Source organism: Micromys minutus (assembly GCF_963924665.1).
Source record: "Micromys minutus genome assembly, chromosome: 15".
In the NCBI taxonomy this organism is placed as follows: domain Eukaryota; kingdom Metazoa; phylum Chordata; class Mammalia; order Rodentia; family Muridae; genus Micromys; species Micromys minutus.
The window spans coordinates 49,244,426-49,268,154 of NC_137984.1; the positions used below are offsets into that span (position 1 = coordinate 49,244,426).

The window sequence follows — 23,729 nt, forward strand, 5'->3', positions numbered from 1 at the left end:
TGTCCCCGCCCCTGCCGACGAAAGCCTCGTCTTGTGATTGAGAATGATCTGTAATTATTAAATGAAATTCACAGCCCGAACGCTGACAGCTCCTGATTTCATTGTAATTACACTACTTGTGGTCTCCCAAGGGGATAAATAGTTCTCTTTCCCGTTTGTTTGTATTATCAATGACAAATAGGCTTATTAAATTCACGAAAGGAATAAAGTATACTTTAACATTGCTTCTGCATAAATAACCAAAACTCTAAACTCAGTGAAGCTGAATTAATGAGACGCAACTGTCATTAGAACCACTCAATTAAAAAAAAGAGCCGCTCGGAGAAGGATTGCTAATCAACTGAGGGGGGTGGGCACAGACCGCAGAGAATCGAGTCAACCATCCTCTTCACTTCCGGGAGGGACTGTCAGATTAGACACAAGATGCCCAGTGAAGCCTGAAGTTTAGACAGGCTATGAACTTCAGCAGGTGTATTGCCCAAATGCTTTATTGTTGTTGCTGGAACTATTAATTAAACTGATTGTTCTAAGTTAAAACCAATTGTTTTATTTGCTAGGCCTGTTTGCAACCTGTTTGACTTTAGATTCTCAGCAGAACTCAACATGTTCCTGTGTATACTTGGGTATTACTCCAATAGACAAGCACCCCAATCCCTCTGATATTCGTGACCAAATCTTAAAGGCACAGGTCTTCTGGACAAGTCAGTGTTCTTGTGACTTGTATAGCTTTGGGAGTGTGAGTTTATGAATGTCAGGCTTGCACTTGGAGGAACGAGGACGTGGGAATCAGGTTTTCCTTCCACTGTAGGTCCTGGGAGCTGAGCTCGGGGCATCAGGTGAGTTTTATCCACTGACTCATGTTTGTCTGTCTTTGCCATTCAGGGTTGGTCCTGGCTGTCCTGAAACTCACTATATAGACCAGGCTGGCCTCGAACTCAAGACATCTGCCTGCCTCTGCGTCTTAAATCTTTAAGTGTGTTAAAGGAGGTGCCTCTACACCAAACTCCACTGACCCATCTTGTTTGGCTTCGGTCCCCATTGTTTTCAGGGCTTGTCTTGCCTCTTTGTGAGCCCAACCTCACTCTGGTGAGAAGCTGCTCTGCCCTGCCGGCTTCCCAGGCACTTTCTAGCACTGCCACCCAGTGCTCAGTCCTACAGCGGGACACTCACGCCAAACCCAAGAGCCCTTAAAACCACAGTCTGAGGGACGAAAGACATGCTTCTCCTGTAATTTATGAATGACCCAACTGAATGGGAAAAGGAAGGAATAGATATCTTTTGTGCTAAAAATTTTAAAGTAATGTTTTTATTGGAACAAACAAAATAAACCAAATACCTTCAAGCTACAGAAAGTACAGATTTTTACCATTCCTATCCAAAGTATTTGATTGACCTTCATGTGGACATCATGCATTTTCCTCCTCCTCCTCTCTGTCCTCTTTCCTTCCCTCCTCCCCCTTTCTCCACCCCCAAACCCCGTCACAGGGGCTCATTGTATAGCCCAGGCTAGCCGTCAAACATAGGATCCTTGTGTCTTCTTAGTGATGGGGTTACATGTCTGCACCATCATGCTCACCTCTGTATTTGACTGTTGTAAGACAAGCTCTCTTGTCCTCAGGCTGGTCTTGAACTCATTATGTAGCTGAGAATGAACTCTTGATCCTTCCCAGAGGCCACTGCTAACAGCTGTAGCTGTTTCAATTTTATTCTGTCTCTCCCCCACTGTGTGTGTGTGTGTGTGTATGTTTGATCTCTTGGGTCTGGAATTACAGTTGGGAACCATTTAATGTGGGTGCTGGGAACTGAACCTGAGTCCTCTGGAAAAGTTCAGTGCTCGTAACCACAGAGACACCTCTCCAGCCCTAGTTTTAATGTTTTTAACCCATGTTTCCTTTTAACATTTTGCCAGACTCTCATGATATTAAGAAATAACAAACATGGTCTTTGGATTGATTGATTTTTCTGGTAATGGTACTTGAAGCAAACACTGAACAACTTAGGGAAAAGTTTGATTTAACTACATTTCTTTCTTCTCACATATAAAGGCCTTTTTATTTTTTAAAATTTGTTTTTGGTATGGTTTTTACCAAAGCTCATTTTATGAGGTGCTAGGTTTGCAGAAATAATGAACTTAGGAACTATACTTAAAATAGAGAAATGTAGCAGTTTCTCACCCCAGTGGGTGCGCCTTCATTTTATTCAAATATCACCATCTCCATTTGAAAGTCACCTCTGTAGTATCTGAAATACAGATATTTAGAAAACTTGACCTTACTCGTGGTTACTCCGTGGGCCTAACCACCAGTCCGTTCCTCCAGCAGGTGTGTGCAGCCGGGGACTTTCAGGCCTGGGATAGCCACGGATATGGCCAATACTAAATCTCCAACTTGCTTAAAATTTTAAGATTTACTTCTTGGTTTTCAAGTCTGAACCTTATCAAAAGGCTGGACACACCTGCTAGCATGTCCTCTGAAGCACAACAGCTGGGAAAGAACCTTAAAAATGAATCTGAATTCTACTTCCAAGTCCTGTCTCTAACAAATCAAACTTGAGGTTCTTAGTCTGAGAACCTTGTTCTAGGAATGATTTTGTGTGGCTATTACCTAACACTGAAAGCCAAGGAAGGTGAAGGAGTCTGAAACCACCCAAAGCTACTTCCCCGCTAACACCTTTAATCTCTGAAGGTGGGAGGGGCAGGCGGGATGAGTTGCTTTCTGCAAGGAGTCGGGCCATATGCCGGACAGCTTCAAAACTGCTTTTGATTTTGTTTTAACAGAGGATGAGAGCCTAGAGAATCTGATGATCACAAAGACTCAAAATAACAGCAGTTAGCAAAACCTAGTTCTTTCTTTAAATAAAACCCTTGAAAAGGGACTGCCATGGGCTGTTTAGGCCCCTGTAAAACCTGTGCACTGAAGTCTTATTGGCGGCGGAGGGGAGTATCAGGTTCCAAAGTCGTGGGCTTTCTGCCCTTTTACAAACAAGCTTTCTCAGGCTTCCTTCTCCACCATGGGAGGATGAAGGAACAGAATAAGCAAGCATCCATCTGTAAGCAAGAAACAGGTCTTGGCCAGATTTAACAGCATTTTGACCTCAAAGCTTTCAGCCCTCCAGAACTATGAGAGGTGAACAGAACCCAGGTAGAACTGAATTGCAATGTGTGATACCACTTGGTGTCTGGTGCCGAATTGCTTGTTTGCTGATGGGGGGGGGGCGCCACACTTTTTGGAGTAGTTGACTGTTGCGTGTGTGTATTGGTATTAGGACATGGGACACTTGACATGTGACACTTTGATGTTTTCCCTAACATAGGAGGCTTCTAAGCCACTGTAATGAACAAAGACTACAGTAACAACATCCGGTTGTGGTTAGTCACCACCATCATCCACCTCGTCCCCAGGCATGGGGACAGAGTGCTCTGCCTCTGCCAGGCTCCTAGCAAGTGCTACTGTACCCACAGAGAAGCTAAGTGCATCCTAGGGCTCCTTGGAAAGTGTCACAATTCTAGCTAAAGGGTGTAGCTGCACACACCTTTAATCCTTACACTAGGGTGTCAGAGGCACGTGGAGCTCAAAGCCAGGCTGATTTATACAGTGAGCTCCAGGACAACCAGAGTTACCAAAAAAAAAAAAAAAAAAAAAAAAAAAGCAAATGCAACCACCAACCAAGAGGAACAGTTAAGAAGTGATCTCAAGGGCTAGAGAGATGGCTCAGTGGTTAGGAGCACTGACTGCTCTTCCAGAGGTCCTGAGTTCAATTCCCAACAACCACATGGTGGCTCACAACCATCTGTAATGGGATCCAGTTGATGACCTATTCTGGTGTGTCTGAAGACAGCTACAGTGTACTTCTATACAATAAATAAGTCTTTAAAAATGAAGAAAGCTCAGCAAGAAAGAAGACCGGTCACTGTTTCCTCACTGGTGATCAGAATGGAGCAGCAGATGTAGTAGAAAAGAAAGAAAGGAAAGAAGTTAGCTCTAAAGGTGAATTTAGCCAGTGTTTTTCACATCTGTGAGGTAAACACAGGAGGATCAGGAGTTGAAGGTTATCTTAGCTACATAGTAAGGTCAAGGCTAGCCTGGGCACGGGAGACCTGGTCTCAAAAGGGAAAAAATATCAAAACACAAGTAGGAGTGAATTCACCTTAACTGTAACTCTCACTAGGGAATCTGGGAAAGTTTCTTCATAAGTGAAACGGGATTGTAAATTCACATGTACTTACTTGGTTCGGTCAGGAACACATAAAGGATTTTGCCTCAGTAAGAATTAAAAATTCATTTCCACCCCAGCTTCTCTGAAATGTGACCAAGCGCTCTGTAACAACCTGGGAAACCTTAGGTACCCTCATTTCCCCTCAGCCTATAGGGTCCCTCCCAGCGGAGCACACCGGGATAGGGAATCAACCTCTGAATATGTCTGCAGGAGGCTGGGGTGATAGCTCAATGCCTGCAGGAGGCTGGGGTGATAGCTCAATGCCTGCAGGAGGCTGGGGTGATAGCTCAATGCCTGCAGGAGGCTGGGGTGATAGCTAGGCTGGAAAGCCTTGCAAACCGAGGATGTGGGTTAATCCCTCAGAATCCACTTTAAAAAAACAACAAAACAGGCGAGGTGGTAAGGACCTGCAGTCTCAGCCTGCTTCACTGTCTAAAAACAAACACTGAACACACTCAGCAGGTATAGTGCTTCCCACTAAGCCTGGTGGCATCCTGGTCTCCATCTATGGTAGAAAAAGAACCAGCTCCTGCAAGTTGTGCTGTGATCTCCTCAAACACTGTGATGTGTCTAGCCCCTCCCAATAAATAAATCTATGTAATTAAAAAAAAAACCAAAGTTCATGTCACTGAGGAAAAAAATGGAGCTTCTTTTTATTTTCCACACATGTATGCACACATGTACACCACACACACACACACACACACACACACACACACACACAAACACGCTCGCACACGTGACTAGGGTACAGAAAAATAAAAGCATGCAGTAGCAAGTACTCTGACACACAGATGGCATGTCCAGAAAAAATGCTGAAAAATAAGTCTTTACCAAAGAATAATCATATATGATAAATTACCTTGCTTTTTATCTTGGGCTACAAACCACAGGACTCCCTAATACTAGCCCTACTCCATAGCTTGAAAGTAGATGCCGCAGGGTTTCCTTTTCCCGTTTTCTTCTCCTACTTCTAGGCTAATGACAAGTTCTGCCCCATCCTTATAAATTTTGGTGGAACTCAGAACAGTTAAATTCTACTAAACACCCAGATTAGCGATTTCAGGCAAAATCCAAGGTGCAGATACCAAACCATTCTTAGCGGCAGAAAATTGTGTCCATAGTCGTCTCCGGACCACACCTACCCAGTGTCAGGCTGCATCCAGACCGTGTGGCACCAACAGAATCTCAAGATCTTGTTTGCTGACTGCACACATCTCAGGATCAGAGAGGTCAGAGGTCTCAGTTTCATGAACTAAGTCTCTTTAACTTAGATTCTTTTCTTTTTTTCCTTTAAAAGGGTAGGGATGGAGAGGGATGTATGGGCTGAGGATGTATCTCCATGATAAAGGTCTGGCATAGCATGCACCAGGCCCTGGGTTCAAATCCTCGCATGGGGTGGCGGGGAAGACATGTGAAAAATACCACAGTGAAAGACATTAAATCACATGTGAACTTAAAATGACTTAATTTTACAAAGGGGGAGAAAGCTGAGCACCCGGGAGGCAGAGGCAGTGGGGTCAGAAGGCCAAGGACATCTTTGGCTGAGCAGTGAGTTTGCGGTCAGCCTGGGTGACATGAAACCCTGTCTAGAGAAGTGAACAGGCACATCAAACAGAAAAGAAAGGCCAGCAGGTTTACCGATGGCTACTGGGCACATGACCCACCTCTCCTCCAGATTTGCTACTTCATGAAACACATGCAAATTATTGCAAGCGTATGGCACAAGGTGACCAGATAGGGCACTCGAGGACGGAAGTGGTGAGCAAGGCAGATGGGGAAAGGCATTCAGAGTGTTGGTCCCTCAGGGAGCACATTTTGGCACCCTCATTCGAATGCTCAATCTAGGCATCAATGCCCTGGTTCACCAGGTCTGTAAAGCCGGAAGGCGTGTCTTCAAATACAACCAGTCTGCTGGATCGTTTCCCCTAAGAATCAGTTAATTGTTGGCTAGCCTCATCTAAACACCAAATTCAAAGTATAAACATGTCCATGTGTGTGAGTGTGTGTATACACCAAACTCAAAGTATAAACATGTCCATGTGTGTGAGTGTGTGTATGCGTGCATGCGCCGTCATCTGGATAAACTCTAACTTGTTTTCAGTTCCCACATCCACTTGGCAAGGACTTTGCTACATTATTTTAAACTATCAAGTTAAGAGAACCATAGACCATAGAAGACATCATAGGCAGAGGCTGTGCACTCAAGGAAACGGAAATACGTCATTTACAAAAACATACATTGTTGAATGAATACAAAAACAACCTGGGCACAAAGGGAAACTGGACATTTTTTTTTTCAGAAAAAAAACTATGATTAAATTGCCATGGAAACGAAGCAGGGAGTTACCTTCTGGAAAGAGGGATTCTGAAAGAGGTAACATTGTTGCCAACGCCTGGGGACAGGGAGCCAGTGGGTATTGAACTTGTGCCAGTGAATGTGTCTATATGATATACATGTGTGTGGACATGCGTGAGTGTGGGCATATATGTGCCACGGTCCATGTGAGATCAGACTGTGGGCGTCTGTTCCTGCCTTCGACCTTGTGTGATGTTATTAAGCTACGATAGGCTTTTTGAACTGGGTGGCCATGAAATGAATTTGTGCAAGATGGGGGTGCATGGAGGTGGGGGTGGGGGTGGGGCGCTAAATCTGCCACGGCAGAACATCACCGGACAGACACATCCCAGGCTCAGCACACCTCAGGTTGGCCATCACTGTCATTTCTGGCCACCAAAGCCTTGCATACATGTAGGGGTGGGTTACTCTCACCTTTTGCATGAGCTATACACAAACTTTTAATCGAACCCTTCCATTCGTATCCATGCCCCCAGATAAAACAGAAGAGCGGGGGCTACCTGCCGTCAAAGAAGAAGAATTTCCCACGGCCATTCTTTTCTCCATGCACAAAGTTGCCTTCAAACCTGTCCGTGGAGGAGTAGGTGACAGTGCAGAGCCCGTGTGGCAATCCGTCATCGTCCAGGTGCCCTGGGGAAGGAGAAATCGTCAGCTCAGAATGGCTGGACAAGTCTCAGAAACTGCCAAGGGAGGCCGGAGAGGGCATCAATTCCCTGCGTCCGGAATCACACGTGGTTTTGAGCTGTCCTGTCCATCATGGGTTCTGGGAGCTGAATTCAAGTGCCCTGAATGGCTGAGTTGTCATTCCAGCCCCTACTTCCGTGTCCTGAGAGGACCAAGTGTGACAAACTCTCACCCTCACTCAGGATATCTACTCGATATTTTGAATGCTTTGTGAACTGACTGGTCTACACTGAAAGGCCGGGGCCCGTCTGGAGAGAGTTTGCACAGGTTTGACTTTTCCCAGCGACTGGGATGTACCGTCAGAAGGACCCTCTGCGGCGGGTTACCACTGTCTGAGCTCCCCCACAGTACTTACGTTTGGAATGAATGTCCCAAGCTTCTCTCTCTCTCTCTCTCTCTCTCTCTCTCTTAAAGATTTATTTATTTATTATGTATAAGTACACTGTAGCTGTCTTCAGACACACCAGAAGAGGGCATCAGATCCCATTACAGATGGTTGTGAGCCACCATGTGGTTGCTGGGATTTGAACTCAGGACCTCTGGAAGAGCAGTCAGTGCTCCTAACCACTGAGCCGTCTCTCCAGCTCCTGTCCCCAGCTTTTTATCGTCCACTGAAATGTGTTCAGATGTCGTCTTCTTGTCTACACTGTCCCCGCGGTCCTGACATGTTGTAAGCATGCAGGACGATCTTATGTGTTATCACAGCACTGGTATTGAGCACTCAGAGTCCGGACACCCCATCTTATTTTACATTCAGATAACAAAGGGGGGGCACATGCCAAGCGTCATTGCTGAGAGGTTTTCTAAGTTTAAACTTAAGTGAACCCTGAGCACTTTACTTTATAAACCCATCTCCCTGTTGAATGGTTCCGGAGTCTTTCATACGTCCCATGTGTCAGCAGCCTCTGCTTTCAGTAGAGACGAACATGTCTACACTGCCTCCGAAATAGCGATCTTGGACTCCAGGAACAGTTCTTGCGACTCACCTTTGACAGCCTGGTGCTTTCTATTCACAGACTATACAGCCGAAGGCACACCAGGTTCTTTGTTACCACCTGCATGTTTCCCAAGCCCCAGACCTCTCCTTTCCCATTAGTTACCCCCCATCAACTGGGTGAAAAGATTTTTCAGAGATGAGTGAAAATAAAGACAGTCATTACTGCCTTCTCCCCTGGGTTAACAACCTGGATCACGAGTGAAAACATTAAATACTGTGCAATGCAGGGACATTAAATACTCAATATGGCTTCCAGACGGAAGCCCACAAGCATAAACACAAACCACGCCACCACATGAATGAATCTCCTAACATTTCTACGTAAGATGATAAAGTCCCAGGCTAAGGATCAAACTCGGGGTAGAGAGCTTAGACAGCGTGCCCAAGAACCTAAATAATACCCAGCTCTGCAAAAGAAAAATTAAAAAATGATAGAAGGTTACAGTCTCTTAGAAAAGATGATAGTCATGAAGAAAAAAAAATGTTCCGTATATTAAGGACAACTGAAACATAAAACCATAACAAAAAAAAAAAAAAAACCACTATATTTCATCACTCTGACTATATAGAATGAGTTACCTGGAACATAGCACAATAATTCATGCTATTATTTATCTGCTTATTATGTATACGTGTGTGCCTGGTTTTCTTCATGTGCACTACACACACATATAGCCTTTAGAAGCCAGACAAGGCCATTGGATCCCCTGGAACTGGAGTTACAGGTGGGTGTGCCATGTGGGTACTGGGAACCCCCCTGGAGTCCTCTGCAAGAGAAGGCAGTGCTCTTAGCATAGAACTCTCTCCAGACCCATAGGTGGCTAAGCAAACACATCACAGACAGGTCAGTTCTTTTTTGAACATAAACTTTTCCTACAAGGGTCAGGGAATCAATGGTCAGCAAGAAACTAGTCCAAGCTCGGTTTCTTTTGGTACAAAAACTAAATTACATGATATAATTTGGAGAACTATTTTCTAGCTATCTACTGATGATATTCTTTCACCGACACACACACAAAATTTACTTTCTTGTTTAATAAAAGAATATTCACCACCGAGCTAATCACTTTCTCTTATGAAACATTGAAATCAGTTAAATGCAGCCATTAACAATCCTATGAATGTAGTGTCCTACTTCTGATTTGGTGGATATATCAGAATAATTAGGTTAGCCTCTCACGAGAGTAATTACTGATGTGTGGGAATGCTCCCACCGTGGAGAAAGGTGCACACCCTTTAGGCCTTAAGAAGTGATTGTTAATAAAATTGTCTTTCTAGAGGGACATCATGATAAACATGAACAGAGGGGGGAAGAAAAGCCAGTGCAATCCATCTATCCATTTTCCTCCTCCCTTTAGTTCTGAAACCCCGAAGTGCGGGCACCCTCCACACTGAACTCAGACATTACAAATGGAAGGTGTCAATATAACTGAAGGCAGGCTGAGGCCAGTTCTGACCCCAGGTGAGGACAGAATCTCGCCCCTGCTCCATGACCGATACTGTTTGGACCCGTCTGCAGCAGGCCAAGAGAGAAGAACCCCCCCACTCTTTGCTGGAAGATTCTGTGACACCCACCTCTCTCAGAGGACCTGTAAGATATGTAGACGGGTGGCTGTTTCTTCATGCAGTCTGTCTGCACAGGAGAGTTCTGATATCTGTCAGACCTCAGAAGGATTTTCCCTTGACTCTGGTTTTCTGTCCTAAACTTCCACGTGTACCCTAATCAGTTTCCCAGGCAGTATATGGCTACTAAGTAGCTAACCCAATCAGCAAAACCAAACAATTTGGGCATGGTACTAAACACCCGCAATCTCCCACCTAGGGATTAGGAGATTTCAAGGCCAGCCACAGTAGGTAGCAATTCTGAGAGGCATAAATCTCAGTCTCTGACACAAACCACACCAGATCAGAAAGGAATGAAAAAACAGCTCCACTCAGAACAATAGCAACCAAAAGACTTGCAAAGCAGACAAGCCTAGGGAAGAGGTTGGGATGTTAAAATCCTGCCTGGCGGCCTCTGAGCACAAGTACAGTCTTAGCCCACTTCTTTCTCAGATGCTGTTAGGGTGATGTGGCACCACAACCCTAGCAGCCAATGGAACTACATCACTATCCAGGAAAGAAAACAACTAGGAAGCAACTGTTTGGGGCAGTGGGGGGCGGGGCTAAGTGCTTCCTTGGTACCTCTTTGAAACCTCAGATGACTAAACACTACCACCTGACCTTGGAGAGACTGCTGATCGCTCTAAATGCGTGCAAGGTTATGAAAATCCTCGGCCTCCAAACCACCCGGTTCACTTTCTTTCTAGACAAAGGCAAACAAACAAGTTGGAGCTTCCTCCCGGCTGATGGCAAGTAAGAGCCTCTGAGATGGTGGAGCACTTAAGGTTTTCTGCGCTGTCCTGAGGACCCAGTGCCAGGACCACACTGGGCTGCTCACAAATGCGTGCAACTCCAGCTCCGGGGACTCCCACACCCTCTCCTGCCCTCCAACACACACAAACAATATGAGTAATTAAACCAGAAAGTGAAAGAGAAACTGTCTAGGGGAACTAAGAGGAAGGCAGAGAAGTATACAAGTACTTGTACAAAAATAACCTTACATAACCCAGTATCAAGTACCAGGAAAAGAAAGTACATATAAAAATCAGTGTTTCAAGTCTTATGACTGTGCACTGTTGAGCCAATGGTTTACTGTGATTACATATCTTTTTTTTAAAAAAAGATTTATTTAATATATATAAATACACCGTAGCTGTCTTCAGACACACCAGAAGAGGGCATCATTACAGGTGGTTGTGAGCCACCAAGTGGTTGCTGGGATTTGAACTTAAAACCTCTGGAAGAGCAGTCCGTGTTCTTAACCACTGAGCCATCTCTCCAGCCCACGTATCTTCTTTAAAACAAAAACAAACAAACCACCAGCAAAGTCCAGGCTCCTTGTAAAGGAAAAGAGACTTTGTGAGTAGGCTGCAGAGAACTGCCAAGATTCTCATATCAGGGTTGCCAATTCTGACCCCTTGCCTGTGTTGCTAACTCAGTGTGGAAACTCTAGTCCTTACTGAAGACTACAGAATGCACCAGCCAGCCACCTTCCAGGCCAGTTCCCACTACACAGAAGGTGGGCACCAGGCCCAAAACGGTAGGCCAAATTCACTGGAATGATCCGCTTTGTGCTAATAACACGGCCCCAGCAAGCAAGGTACCCAGGAGCTGTCTACAGAAAGGCTCAACGGTTGCCAGAGAAAAGACAAAAAACAGCGAGTCTGATTTTCTTTCCATTTTGTTCTAAATATTTTTATCCACCAAGCGAAGAGAAAGTTCAACATTCTCCCTAGAGTCACCTCCGAGGAGAGGTGTTTCTTTCCTTAACTTGATAAGATTGGCCTTGGATCAGAGATGGGTCACTGCTTCCTACTTAGAAGGGATCTGAGAGCTCTGGATGTGTATTTCCCGCAGAACAAGAGACCTTGGCCCATAAAGGTGAGTTTTGCTGACAAAACTCGGCTCCACCCCTCCCCCACAAAAATCATTTAAGAAAAGCAAGCTTACTAATGCCAGGAATACGCACAAGAGCGGACGTGAGCTGGTCACCGCTGTGGTTTCAATGCGTGGCTCACAGAGAATGGTGCTCTCGGAACACTCGGCTCTCTGTCCGGGGCACGGGCAGGGCCGCACAGGGTTGTTAATCAAATAACCCTGACTGGAGGGTCGGGGACTCTAGAACGTGGATCTGCGTGTTTTCACCATGGCCCCTTGTTCTGTGGACTCTGACACTTTCAGGCACTCGTGTCCCGGTCCTTCCCTCCTTCCCCAGACCACGGGATTTACCCAGAGCCTTGGCTGGCCTCTAACTTGCGGAAATCTCCCACCACAGGGCGGGCATCACAAGCGTGGGTCACCACGTCTGCCTAAGATTTTACGTTTTATTTATTTGTGTGTACATATGTATGTTATATATGCACAAGCATGGTGACAATGTGGCGACCGGAGGACAAAGGAGTCCGTTTTTCTTCTTCCACATGGGCACTAGGGATCGAACTCGAAACGACAGGCTTGGCATCAAGAGCCTTTACCCGTGAGCCATCTTGTTCACCCATGTTGTCTTTCATCTTGTTTTAAAGCCACAGCGATGGCCAGGGGTCGTAGCCTAATTCTAAACCCAGCTTCTTAGGAGAGTGAAGCAGAGGAATTATGCTTTGGAGCCAGCCTGTGCTACAGAGTTCCAAGATAGCCTGGGGTTACAGAATCAGACTATCAGGGGTAGGGATGTCGGAACCCAAACCGCTTCCTCCTGACACAGGGTCCTTTCCCCAGTGGGGTGGGGGACTGACCCACCTTGTATTTAGAACTCTACTCGGGCAACATGGCGTGATGATCCCAGCACTTAGGAGGCTGAGGAGGATGACGGCTGGTGTGGGGTTAGCCCCGATTATATAATGAGTGCAGGATAGCCAGTGATGACAGAGATGTGCATCCAAGAAAAAAAAATCAACTAAAGAAGAGCGTCACCAGGACTTCAGTGCCAGCATGAGATCCAAAGTGTGCACCACCCTGTAAGACATTTGACCTCAAGTCTGAAGAGGCCAATGTGAAGAGCTTTGGGGCTGCCTCTAGAAATTTGGTGGGAATCTGACATCTGGCCAGGACAAAGTAAGCTCAAGGTGGGAATCCGATTTGGGGCTAGAACCCAGGAACTAGGCCCAAATTAAGAACATTTACATTTGAGTTAATGCAAAGCTCAGAGCTGGCTCAGCTGAGGCATGTGAGGCAGTCCTTTTGTCTTGGTCATCCACACTAGCCCCTAAAAAGGTGTTTATAGGATTTTGTTTATTGCCTTGCAAGTTCCTTGACCCAGAACTGACCTTACTTTGCATGTACTTAAAAAGGTCTAAAATCAGATTGGAAAAAATAAGGCCACTTCTGCTGCAGAACTGGCTGGGCCCATGCTACAGTGTTTTCTAATTGTCCTTTTCTCGTTTTAATCCTCACTCCTGCCCTGGAGAACCTGCTGACTGAGCTGGCTTGGTCAGGCCACCGTCTTCCTAAGAGGAGGAGGGAAAAGAAGAGAAAAGATGTTTACTGTGAAGGCTAAAGATTCTTTTTCTCCATATATATATATATATATATATATATAATATAAATAAACATATTTCTTTCTGATATATATACTACTCACCCTATATGGCAGAAGCCACCTCAGTAGCGACAGAATCACAGGGAATGGTATTGTCATCACACATTAACTGTTGCTTCTGAACTCAGTCACCAAGCATTTCACATGCTTGTCTTATTAAAATAAATAAATAAATAAATAAATAAATAAAATAAAAAATAAGAAAAGGAACTGCTGGGCTGGAGAAATGGCTCAGTGGTTAAGGTACTTGCTCAGTTCCCAGCACCTTCATGGTGGTTTACAGATGTCCACAGTGCCAGTCCCAAGATGCACATGATGCACGGATGTACACGTAAGAAAAACATTCACATACACAAAACGAATGTAAGCAAAAAGAAAAAAACTTAAAAAGGAAGTGCGTTAAAAAGGGAAGGTGCGGTGGGTATGGTGGTCACGGCATTATTCTGCACCCAGGATGCTGAGGCCAACCTGGGCTACATAATAACAGGAAACCATCACTGGACAGTGTGTGCACAGAGAGGTACCAGTGTACACAGGAAACCATCACTGAACAGTGTGTGAACACAGAGGTACCAGTGTACTCAGACAACTTTCTATTTAGGAAAAGATCACAGCTGTTCAACCTGTTCAGAGATGAGTGCTAGATTTTAAGCAAAGAGCAGTGTGAAGTGCTAAGGACAATTCCTGGAGAAAGGGACAGGGATGCAGCTTCCTGCAAGCACACACTTGCTCCAGGCATACTGCAAAACTGAGCCTGAGAGGCTTCTCAAGGCTTTTTCCTTTTCTTTTTTTGATTTATTTTATTTTTATATGTGTAAGTGTTGGTGCCAAGAGAACTGGAGTTCCTGAGGGTTCTGAGCTGCCATGTGGGTGCTGGGAACTGAAGCCAGGTCCTCTTCCAGAGCAGCCTCCAAGCCATCTCTCTATTGCTTTTTAGTTTTTCGAGACAGAATCTACCCATTACAGGGCCAAGCTCTGTTAGAACTCCCAGTCTTAAAACTGATCCTCTCCCTGCCTTCTGTGTAACTGGGATTACAGATAAGCCTCACGATACCTGGTTTTTCTGAGGACTTTAAAATATTAAGTTACTCTTGGGCTGGAGCATGTAGCTCAGTGGTGTATTGTTTGCCCAACACACATAGCAAAAGAAAGAAAATTTTATTGTTATTTTTAAAAATCCAGGTATAGTTGCTCACATCTGTAATCCCAGCACATCACATCAAAGCCAGCCTGGGCCACAGAGATCTTGCTTCAAAACCCATAAAAACAAAAACCCACAAAAAGCAAAGCAAGAACATCCCTCTACTTGTTTACTCTTAGGTAACTTTGAGTGACAGCCCAAGACAAGCCAGGGTTTAAGCCAAATTTCACAACATAATGAATAATGGTGCCTTTCTTGCTCTAATGAGCTGATTTATGCTACATCTGTCTATCCTACATCAAAAGAACCTCCCCTTTACTTACACACACACACACACACACACACACACACACACACACACACACACACACGTAAAGAAACTTCAGTGTTTTGAAGCTTTGAGTCCACTGGACTAACATGAAACCTGAAAACATACTTTAAATATTTTTATTCTGAGACAGGGTCAGATTGGATTTGAATTTGCTGTGCAGCTGAGGATGACCTTGAACTCACGATCTTCCTGCCTCCACCTCCACCTGCAGGTGTATGCGGCTAGGCCTGCTTTTTTTGTTCACAAGACAGTGCTCCGATCATAAACAGGGCTCATTTTCTAAACACAGGCCTGGGAAGGTGGCTTGGCCTGAGGGCACTATCTGTGATCAAAGGTTTGTTTTTAAAAATTGCAAGTAAAAGAACTGAGGAGGGGCTGGAGAGATGGCTCAGTGGTTAATAGCCCTGGCTGCTCTTCCAGAAAGCCTGGAAACAGTTCCCAATACCCACAAGGCAGCTCACAACCATCTGTAACACCAGTTCCAGGGAGTATGATACCCTCACACAGACATATATGCGAGCTGAACCACCACTGCACAGGAGATAAGTAAGTAAAAACCAACAATAGCAACAACGATCCAAACCTAAAAAAAAAAACAAATATATATATATATATATACACAAATAAGTAAAAACCAACAATAGCAACAACAATCCAAACCTAAAAAAACATACACACACACACACACACACACACACACACACACACCCGAAGGAGTGAGCCTGGCACTGACAATTTGCTAACACTTTTTCTGTCATAACAGAAATTTACAAGAAGTCAATAACTTTGAAAGTTAAAGAAGGCTTCCTATACCGGCCTCAAGCAGTACTGGCTGGGCCTCACTACTCCCAATACCGGGTTTAGAGAGACGTAAGCTCTGTGAATGCACAGCATTTTAGTCTCTTCAAAAAGTTACCAGCAAAACTATGTACTTTAAAGTTTTTTTTTTTTTAACTAAAATGAAGAAATAAATTTTACAACTTAAATTAAAATGGATGCCTTTCTGGGAATTCAAAAAATTATTCTACTTCATCTCACCGTAAGCCTTCAGTAGTTCGTGAAAGTTCTATTTATGAACACATCAACGTAGCACTAACAAATACATATATATCCATATGCATGTGTTAAGCACCGCCACGTTGGGTTTTTTTTTTAATCGTTTGTCAGCCCTTTTTACACAAATTAGATCAAAATGAGATTCAACCATCGACTCAAGATTATTTACTGAGATGCTTCGTTTAACAAATTCTGGAACAAAACTACGCAATCTTGCAAAACATCACGGGAACACTAACTGGGGTAGAATAAGATAAATAATAAATACGCTTAAGAATGTGTTTCAGTGTCCATTGTTACAAATTCATAACCTCTCAAGACACAAACAACGAGATTGTATAACATCCCCAGGTGTCTTTTATAAGTAGGGGGCCAAAAAAAAAAAAAAAAAAAGAGTCGTAGAAACTCAGCAAAACGTCGTGGCTACCAGAGTCGGGGGAGGGGTGCGAAAGAAGGGGCGGAGAAACCTGACACCCAGGCGGTGATATCACCCTCAGCCAGCAGCTCGGAATTCAGAAAGTTAGTGTCACCCAGCAATTTGGGTCCGGGCTGGAGCGTTCGCACGGAAGCCGGGGAGGGGGAGGGGGCCGGTGGCCGAGTTCGCCCGGGGGCAGCACAGACCAGGGCGAGCCGCCTCCGGAACGCGGAGCGTTAGAGCCTGGTGGGGAGCGGCGAGCACTACCCAGCCATGATTTCATCCTTTTTTTTTTTTTTTTTCCTTTTCTTTTTTCCCCGGAGGAGCGGCCGGGGCTGCCATGTGCCTGGTGTGCGGCCCGGTGCGCTGCGATGGGAAACCCACCTAGACCCGGCCCTGGTGGCCGTGGGACTCAGCCAGGAAAAGGGGAAGTCGAGGTGGCTGAAACGCGGCTGCTCCGCGGAGATCGCAGGCCCCAGGGGACTGCCCTCCTGCGCCCTCCCATCCTCCATCCCCGCAGGGACTAAGGCCGAGGTGCTAGGCAGCGTCGCAACTCCCAGGGATGCTGCGGCCGCGGCCGGGCGGGATGCAGGGAACCAGCCTTCCCAGGGCCGCGGACCCCGCGGGGTCCCACTCCCGGCCCGTGCCCCGGCGCGCTCCCGGCGGCGTGGCGTAGGCAGCGCAGCCCCCGCCTGAGCCGAGCGACCCGCCATCCGCCTAGGGACCGCGGTGGCCTTCGGCTCGGGCCCGCGCGCGTCGCAGACCGCCACTCTTTTTAGGCGCTTTCGGCCCCGGGCGCTTATCCCCACCCCAGGGTCCTGGAGAAAAGCCCGTCGTACCTTCCACGGCTTCCTCCACCACCTCGTCGTCGCTATCCATGGCGGCTGCGACCCTACCCAGCACCGGGCCGAGCGGCCGGCTCCCGTCCCTCCGGGTGCTCGCGGTGGCTGAGCGAGCGCTGGAGCTGAGCCCTGAGAGTTTGGAGGAGGGGGGAGGAGGGGGAGGAAGAGGAGGAGCAGTCGGGGCGGCTCGCGCTGCCTCCCCCTACAGTCCTTTCAATTCCTCCGCCAGCCGCGGCTGCCGCAGCCGCCGCTCCCCCTCCCCTCGTCCCCGGTGCCCGAGACTCCTGGGTGCCGCCGCGGCCGCAACTTTCTCCTGTGATCCCCCCTCTTTGTTATGGAGCAGCTGATCCGCTGACATCACCCAGCGCCGGTGCGCTCCCTCCCTCGCTGATTGACAGTTCCCTGTCCTTTCCCAGAAGTGAGGATCCTTAGAACCGAAGGCGCTCCGGGGCTGCGCCGCCTCCTCCAGGCTGTGGGCCGGCCCGGCGGCGTTTACCTTTTAGCTTGGTTCACTGTTCGCCAGCCACGCGGTCCAGGTCGCTAGCTCCGGGGGCCGCGAGGGTAGCCGCCTGGGGTGGGTGCGGGGCTCGGAGCGCCTGGTAACCCGCGATGTGCCACCGCAGACTTGGAAGTGCGCCGGGGCTGGCTGTTCCTACCGCTGTCCCACTCCAGGACAGCTAGAGCGCACTCGGAACTAAGGAGACCTTTCTGCTGCTCCTGAGCTTCGACTTCCTCTCGCCCTCTAACCCCACTTCACTCGCCTTGCTACCGCCCAGAGTTGCAAAGTGCGGTGCGCGCTGGAGCGCAGGTGCCCCCTCCCTGCCCACTGCCCAGCGTCGCCTCCACAAACCGGTTTCCTAGGCTCCAGGGGCGTCCTGCGAACCCGGATTCCACCCGACTTCACGTCCTACCCAGGAGTCCCCAGACTCCACTTTCTTTCGCGTCTCCAGGACCCCAGGGAGAGCGAGGAATTTACCAAACCCAAACGGCTGCAGGCTGGTAATCTGGCCGCACCCGAGTTTTGGCGGGTTCCTTCTTGTCTTGGAGATGGAGCCACCAAGCGGAGAGCCGGAGCCAGAACCCTGTGTCTAGCGCGCCTCCTTTTCTCGCCTCCAAGTCCTGTACTTGTAATGTCCCTAGATGTCTCTTTAGTTTCTCCAAGTGCCAACCACCACTTCACAGACTCAGGCATCTTTGAGGGAAGAAAAACCCCCTTGCCAGCCCAGCCACTTAAAGAGTATCGTTATGGCTCTACCTCCTACAGGTGGCAAAGGACCCTTTAAAATAGCGGGTTAACTGGATGCAGATGAACACAATGTACCGTGGAATTACCGGGTGCCGGTCTGGCCTTCTGCCAAGAACAGTCACCACAGCAGGTGGGAGGGGTGGGGCAGGAGGCAAAGTTGTTTCATTTGGTTTTCTGAACAATGAATGAGGCGGGGTTTCAACCCCTGGGAGAGTCAGCAACTCCCCGCACCCTTTTTTTGTGGGCAGATTCTCCGGGTCTCTAACCTCTAACCAGGAGGACCGTCTTGAACTGATCATCCCGCCCCCATCTCCACAGCACTGCAATTACAAACACTGGCCTGCATGCTGAGTTTGTAACACTGGAGATGAAGTCCAGGTTCTCCCATGCTAGGCAAGCCAGCTCTCTACCAACTGAGCTGCACCCCCCCCCCCCCCGCTAGCTGTTATATGTCCATCAAGAAGAAAAAACAAACAAACAAACAAACCAGGGCGTGGCAGCATTAATCCCAGCACTAGGAAGGCAGAGGCTGGAATATCTCAAGAGAGTTCAAGGCTAGCCTGTTTGGTCTATAGAGTGAGTTCCACATCAGCCGGGGCTATACAGAGAAATCCTGTCTCAAAAGGGAAAAAGCATTTAAGAGAAAATTATAGAGACACTAGCCCCAAATACTATGTGAAATTTTAGCTCCTCCCTGGTTGCTTTAGAAAGGAAGGTTGTGGATGTTCAGTTAGAAGGCTTAGACCTGCAAAGTGTACCAGGGAGGCCACTCAGGCATTAGACACTCAGGCCATTTGGGGAGAGACTCCTCTGGTTTAGGCTGGACTACCCTTTGGACTTTTAGCCTAGGCTACACTACTGTACACTCTGGCTCAGGCTACATTGTTACAAAATCTTCCAGACCCCTTTGAAGTCTGTCTTGGGTCTGATCATCTTAAGGTTTTCTAGGAAAGTATCTTAGGCTCCACAGAAGTCTATGCCTGCAGGGAAATATGAAAGGATACCTCAGATTATAATTTAAATTTTAATCTTTTTTTTAAAAAAAGATTTCATTTGTGTGTGTGCATTCACATGTGCACACGCACACACATGTATACACCTGAATGCTGTGTGTGTGTGAGGGTATCTAAGGAGGCCAGAGAGCGTTGAACCCTGGAGCTGGAGCTACAGGTACTGGTAAACCTTTGGATGTGGGTTCTGGGAACCAAATGTGGCTGTTCTGAATCATCTGCAGCCCCACACAACATCACTTTAAAACATGAATACAGAAACAGGATTTTACTGTGTGCATGTCTGTGAGTGTGTGCTAGACAGTCTCTTGTCTGGAATTCATAGAGTAAGCCAGGCCTTTTCAGGTTGGGTTGCAAGCATGCATCTCCATGTTTGTCGGGTCTTGTTTTGTTTTGCTTTAAATGATGGGTTCTGGAGTTGAAGAATCTCCCCAGTCCTTCTTCAGAGTTTTTGGAAAGGCCTGTACTGGGCTTCCTCCGTCTCTGCTTTTGAGCTGCATGGTATTTCTTCTTCTTTTCAGTTCTCATGTATCACTGCTGTCCTGCACATGATGCTGCTGCTCCCCTGATGAAGAATATCACATGCGCATCTCCTTCCGTTACTAGACAACGAAAATGCTGAAAACTGAAGGAAGAAGCAAACATTATCTCTTTACTGAAAGGGTAATGTCAGAGCAGGAAACACAAACACAGGCTCATGCTGAGAGGGTGTGTGTGTGTGTGTGTGTGTGTGTGTGTGTGTGTGTGTGTGTGTGTGCTGGGGGAGGGGAAGGGTCTACCACAAGTGTCTTACCTCTATCTTTGGGTTCAGAGGAGAATGTCCTCTTGGAGGAGTGAGGTTAGCCCAGCCTGCCATGAGCAGTCTATGTCAAGGGCCGTACTGGCTGGTTTTGTGTCAACGTGACACAAGCTGGAGTTATCACAGAGAAAGGGGCCTCCCTTGAGGAAATGCCTCCATGAGATCCAGCTGTAAGGCATTTTATCAACTAGTGATCAAGGGCAAAGGGCCCAGCCCATTGTGGGTGGTGCCATCCCTGGGCTGGTAGATCTGGATTCTATAAGAAAGCAGGCTGAGCAAGCCAGGGGAAGCAAACCAGTAAGTAACATCCCTCCATGACCTCTGCATCAGCTCCTGCTTCCTGACCTGCTTGAGTTCCTGTCCTGACTTCCTCTGGTGATGAACAGTGATATGGAAGTATAAGCTGAATAAACCCTTTCCTCCCCAACTTGCTTCTTGGTTTGTGCAGGAATAGAAACCCTGACTAAGACAAGGGCCTTTCCATGTTCTCCATTGACAGTGTCTGGAACCAGTGCCCACTCTCTACCCTTACAGAAATGGATTTTGAATATACCTAGAAGGGCTGGGAACTCGCCAGCTCTTTCCACCACAAGGACAGCAGTTAGGATGGTCTATCTCAGTCCCTTACCATTCATTTCTTTTGGCTCTAGACCACAAGTTTAGGGAAAATATTTCCCAGGTCCCCTAAAACAGTGGTTCTCAACCCCCCTAGCACCTCGACCCTTTAATACAGTTCCTCATGTTATGGTGACCCCAAACTATAAAATTACTTTTGTTGCTACTTCACAAATGTAGTCTTGCTACCGTTATGAACTGTAATGTAAATACTTTTGGAGACAGAGGTTTGCCAAAGGTGTCGAGATCCACAGGTTGAAAACTGCTGCCTTCAAGGATGCTTGAACCTTTACAGATGTTTTATTGTACAGATGTGTCTCTTGACTGATGGATCCTTATTTGGAGTCCCAGAACCCAACAGAGTCCCTGGAGCCAAATGTAGGGTGAACACCGACGGTGCTGGTTTTGCAGAAAGGACTTTTCTGCTTCCTGTAAACAGTGCTGAGTTTTCCTCACAGACTTAATTCTCTTCTGTGGTTTGGCCAAGGGCTCGGTTTCAGCCCAAGTGTCAGTGGCATCTTTTGCATGGTTCTGCTTGTCTCACGTAGGGACCCATCACCTTTCGTACAGCGTTCTTCTCTGAGAGCTTGTTTTACACTCTCCATGTGGCTTCCCACAAGTTTCCTACCAATGTGGTCGTGAGCTAGAAATCTATAAAGCTCTTGGCCGGAGACAGTGTGCAGCAACAGGTCCTAACTCATAGATTCCAGTATAATAGGGTGTGCACACAATAACCATAGTGGAGCCCTGGTGTGAGACTCGATTGCACACCACACGGAGTACTGACTTCTGTGGTTTTGCTTATTAATTCATTTTAATTAGTTAAATATTGCAGTACCGAGGCTTTGTACATACTAGGCAAGCATGCTACCGATACTCCTAGCCCCTTGCTGGTGGATTCAGGAAGGCACATCCTCAGCCTCTCACTGGTCCACTCAGACAGGACTCCATCACTGAACCACTACTCCCTGGATTCCCAGCTCCTGCTGAGCCATGACCCCAGTACATGGAGTGACTGGGCTAAGCATCTGAGGTTCAGCTTCCATTGTCCTCGCCTGTGGCCTATCTCTCCACACTCAGTGTGGGAAACAGAAGTCCCTCCTCTACTGTCATCGCAAAATTGAAATACCCAGCTACTTAATGTCATGGGTGGGAACCCATGGCTTTCCCCAGAGAACTCACGGGGTTCATCTCCTTGCAAAAATGATGTCACTTTCACAGTAAATAGATTTCTATAATCTTCCTGCATCTGAGGCACTTCCTGTGTCCTGGGTAAACAAGCTTGTCAGATAGCAGATGTGCGTGTGGGGCACTCTGGGGAAACTAAGCCAATGTGGGTTCACTTGTGGTTGTTAGTAAAGAACTATTCTTACCTGAAAGATCAGGGTTGGAAGGCCCACAGTTCTCAACACCCATTACAGGTCATCAGACTCCTGGGAGTTTAGGAGCTTCCACGGGTTAACACCAGGAGGTCTTTTAAAAAAATAAATTACTTTATGTATGTGTTTGCCTGCATCTGTGTATGTGCATCACACACATGCCTGGTTCATATTGAAACCAGAAAAGGGCATTGGATCGTCTGTACTGGAATTACAGACTGTTGTGAGCTGCCATCTGGGTCCTTTAGAAGAGCAGCCAGTGCTCTTAACCGCCGAATCCTCTCTCCAGCCTTCATCAGGAGCTCTTTTTGCGACTGCTTTTGAGAAAGGGTCTTTTACAGCTGCTTCAGAACACATTGTTGTAGTCCAGGCTAGCCTTTAATTCTCATGGTCCTCCTGTGGCTAACTCCAGTGTCTTGGGGGTTATAGGTACAATGCTACCATATCTGATTCTGTGAAAGAATTTTTTGAATTTAAATTCTATTTTCCATTTTTAAAATTTATTTTTGAGACAGTCTCAGGTAACCCATGTTGACCTCAAACTATTGGTCCTCCTGTCTTTACCTCCTGAATGCTAGATCACATTTGTGTATATTCCCAACCCAGAAAATCCCATGTAATAAAGTCCCATTGACGCTGCTTACTCTTGTAAAAGGCTGCTTTCTAGGCTGGAAAGATGGCTCAGTAGTTAAAAGCTCCTCCAAAGGACCCACATTAGGTTCTCAACGGCCATAGTAGGCTGCTTTCAACTGCCTGTAACAGGGCCAAATGCTCTTTTCAGACCTCTGTGGGCACCTCCCCACCTCCCCAGCATAAATTACACACACATGCATACATAACCGACAGTCAGTTGAGTTGGACTTTCTCCTTGTGTGTTCTGATCCAGCTAAGAACTAGTGACTAGGTGATGAAGTGCTTTGTACCGGGAGACAGGATGGGCCACGCCCCTCTCCACTCAAACCTACTCTGTGCAGCTTGCAGTTGGGGAGAGTCGGGTCCGGGGAACACCATTTACACTAAGTGAACCATCAAACCCAACACCATTAGAGAGAACGGGAACAGATGAATATAGGCGTTGACTTTCTAATGCTGTCTTTTCCTAGTATGAAGGAAACATGGAGAGAGGGCGGGAGAGGCCATTTTCTTGACCTTAGGGAGTCATGGGCTTTTATGAGGATCATGGTTCTTGGGTTCTGTCACTGAATCACATTAATCCAGTGCCTAAGAGTGTTGACAGCTGCAGAAGGAGGGAGGGCAGAGGGGCAGGGTTAGGGGTGCTGGGGGGAAAGGCACTGCGGGGGTGGGGGGATGAGGGTACAGAGGGGGGACTGCATGAAAGGGGCCATGGTAGTAAGCTTTTGGTCTGAGCTCAGGGAGAGCATGAAGGTCCAGGGAGCAAAGGAGAGGAGAAAGCTCATGCTGCTGGAAATAGACACGACTTCAGTTAGGCGAAGACTCATAAATCCAGGGTGACCTGATTTGATGACGGCAACAGGAAGTGCA

At 47.0% G+C, this 23,729-nt stretch overlaps 1 protein-coding gene across 1 annotated transcript in view; it reads right to left on the minus strand.

Moving 5' to 3' along the window:
• Positions 1-17,323, minus strand: part of SETD7 (SET domain containing 7, histone lysine methyltransferase) — a 44,636-nt gene extending 27,313 nt beyond the window's left edge. The window contains exons 1-2 of the mRNA XM_080929350.1: positions 17,175-17,323; positions 7,075-7,204 (exon numbers count right to left, since the gene is read on the minus strand). Coding sequence (XP_080785476.1) covers positions 7,075-7,204; positions 17,175-17,214 — 170 coding nt within the window. The 5' untranslated portion in view covers positions 17,215-17,323. The remainder of the gene's footprint in view (positions 1-7,074; positions 7,205-17,174) is intronic.
• Between the last annotated feature and the right edge of the window lie 6,406 nt (positions 17,324-23,729).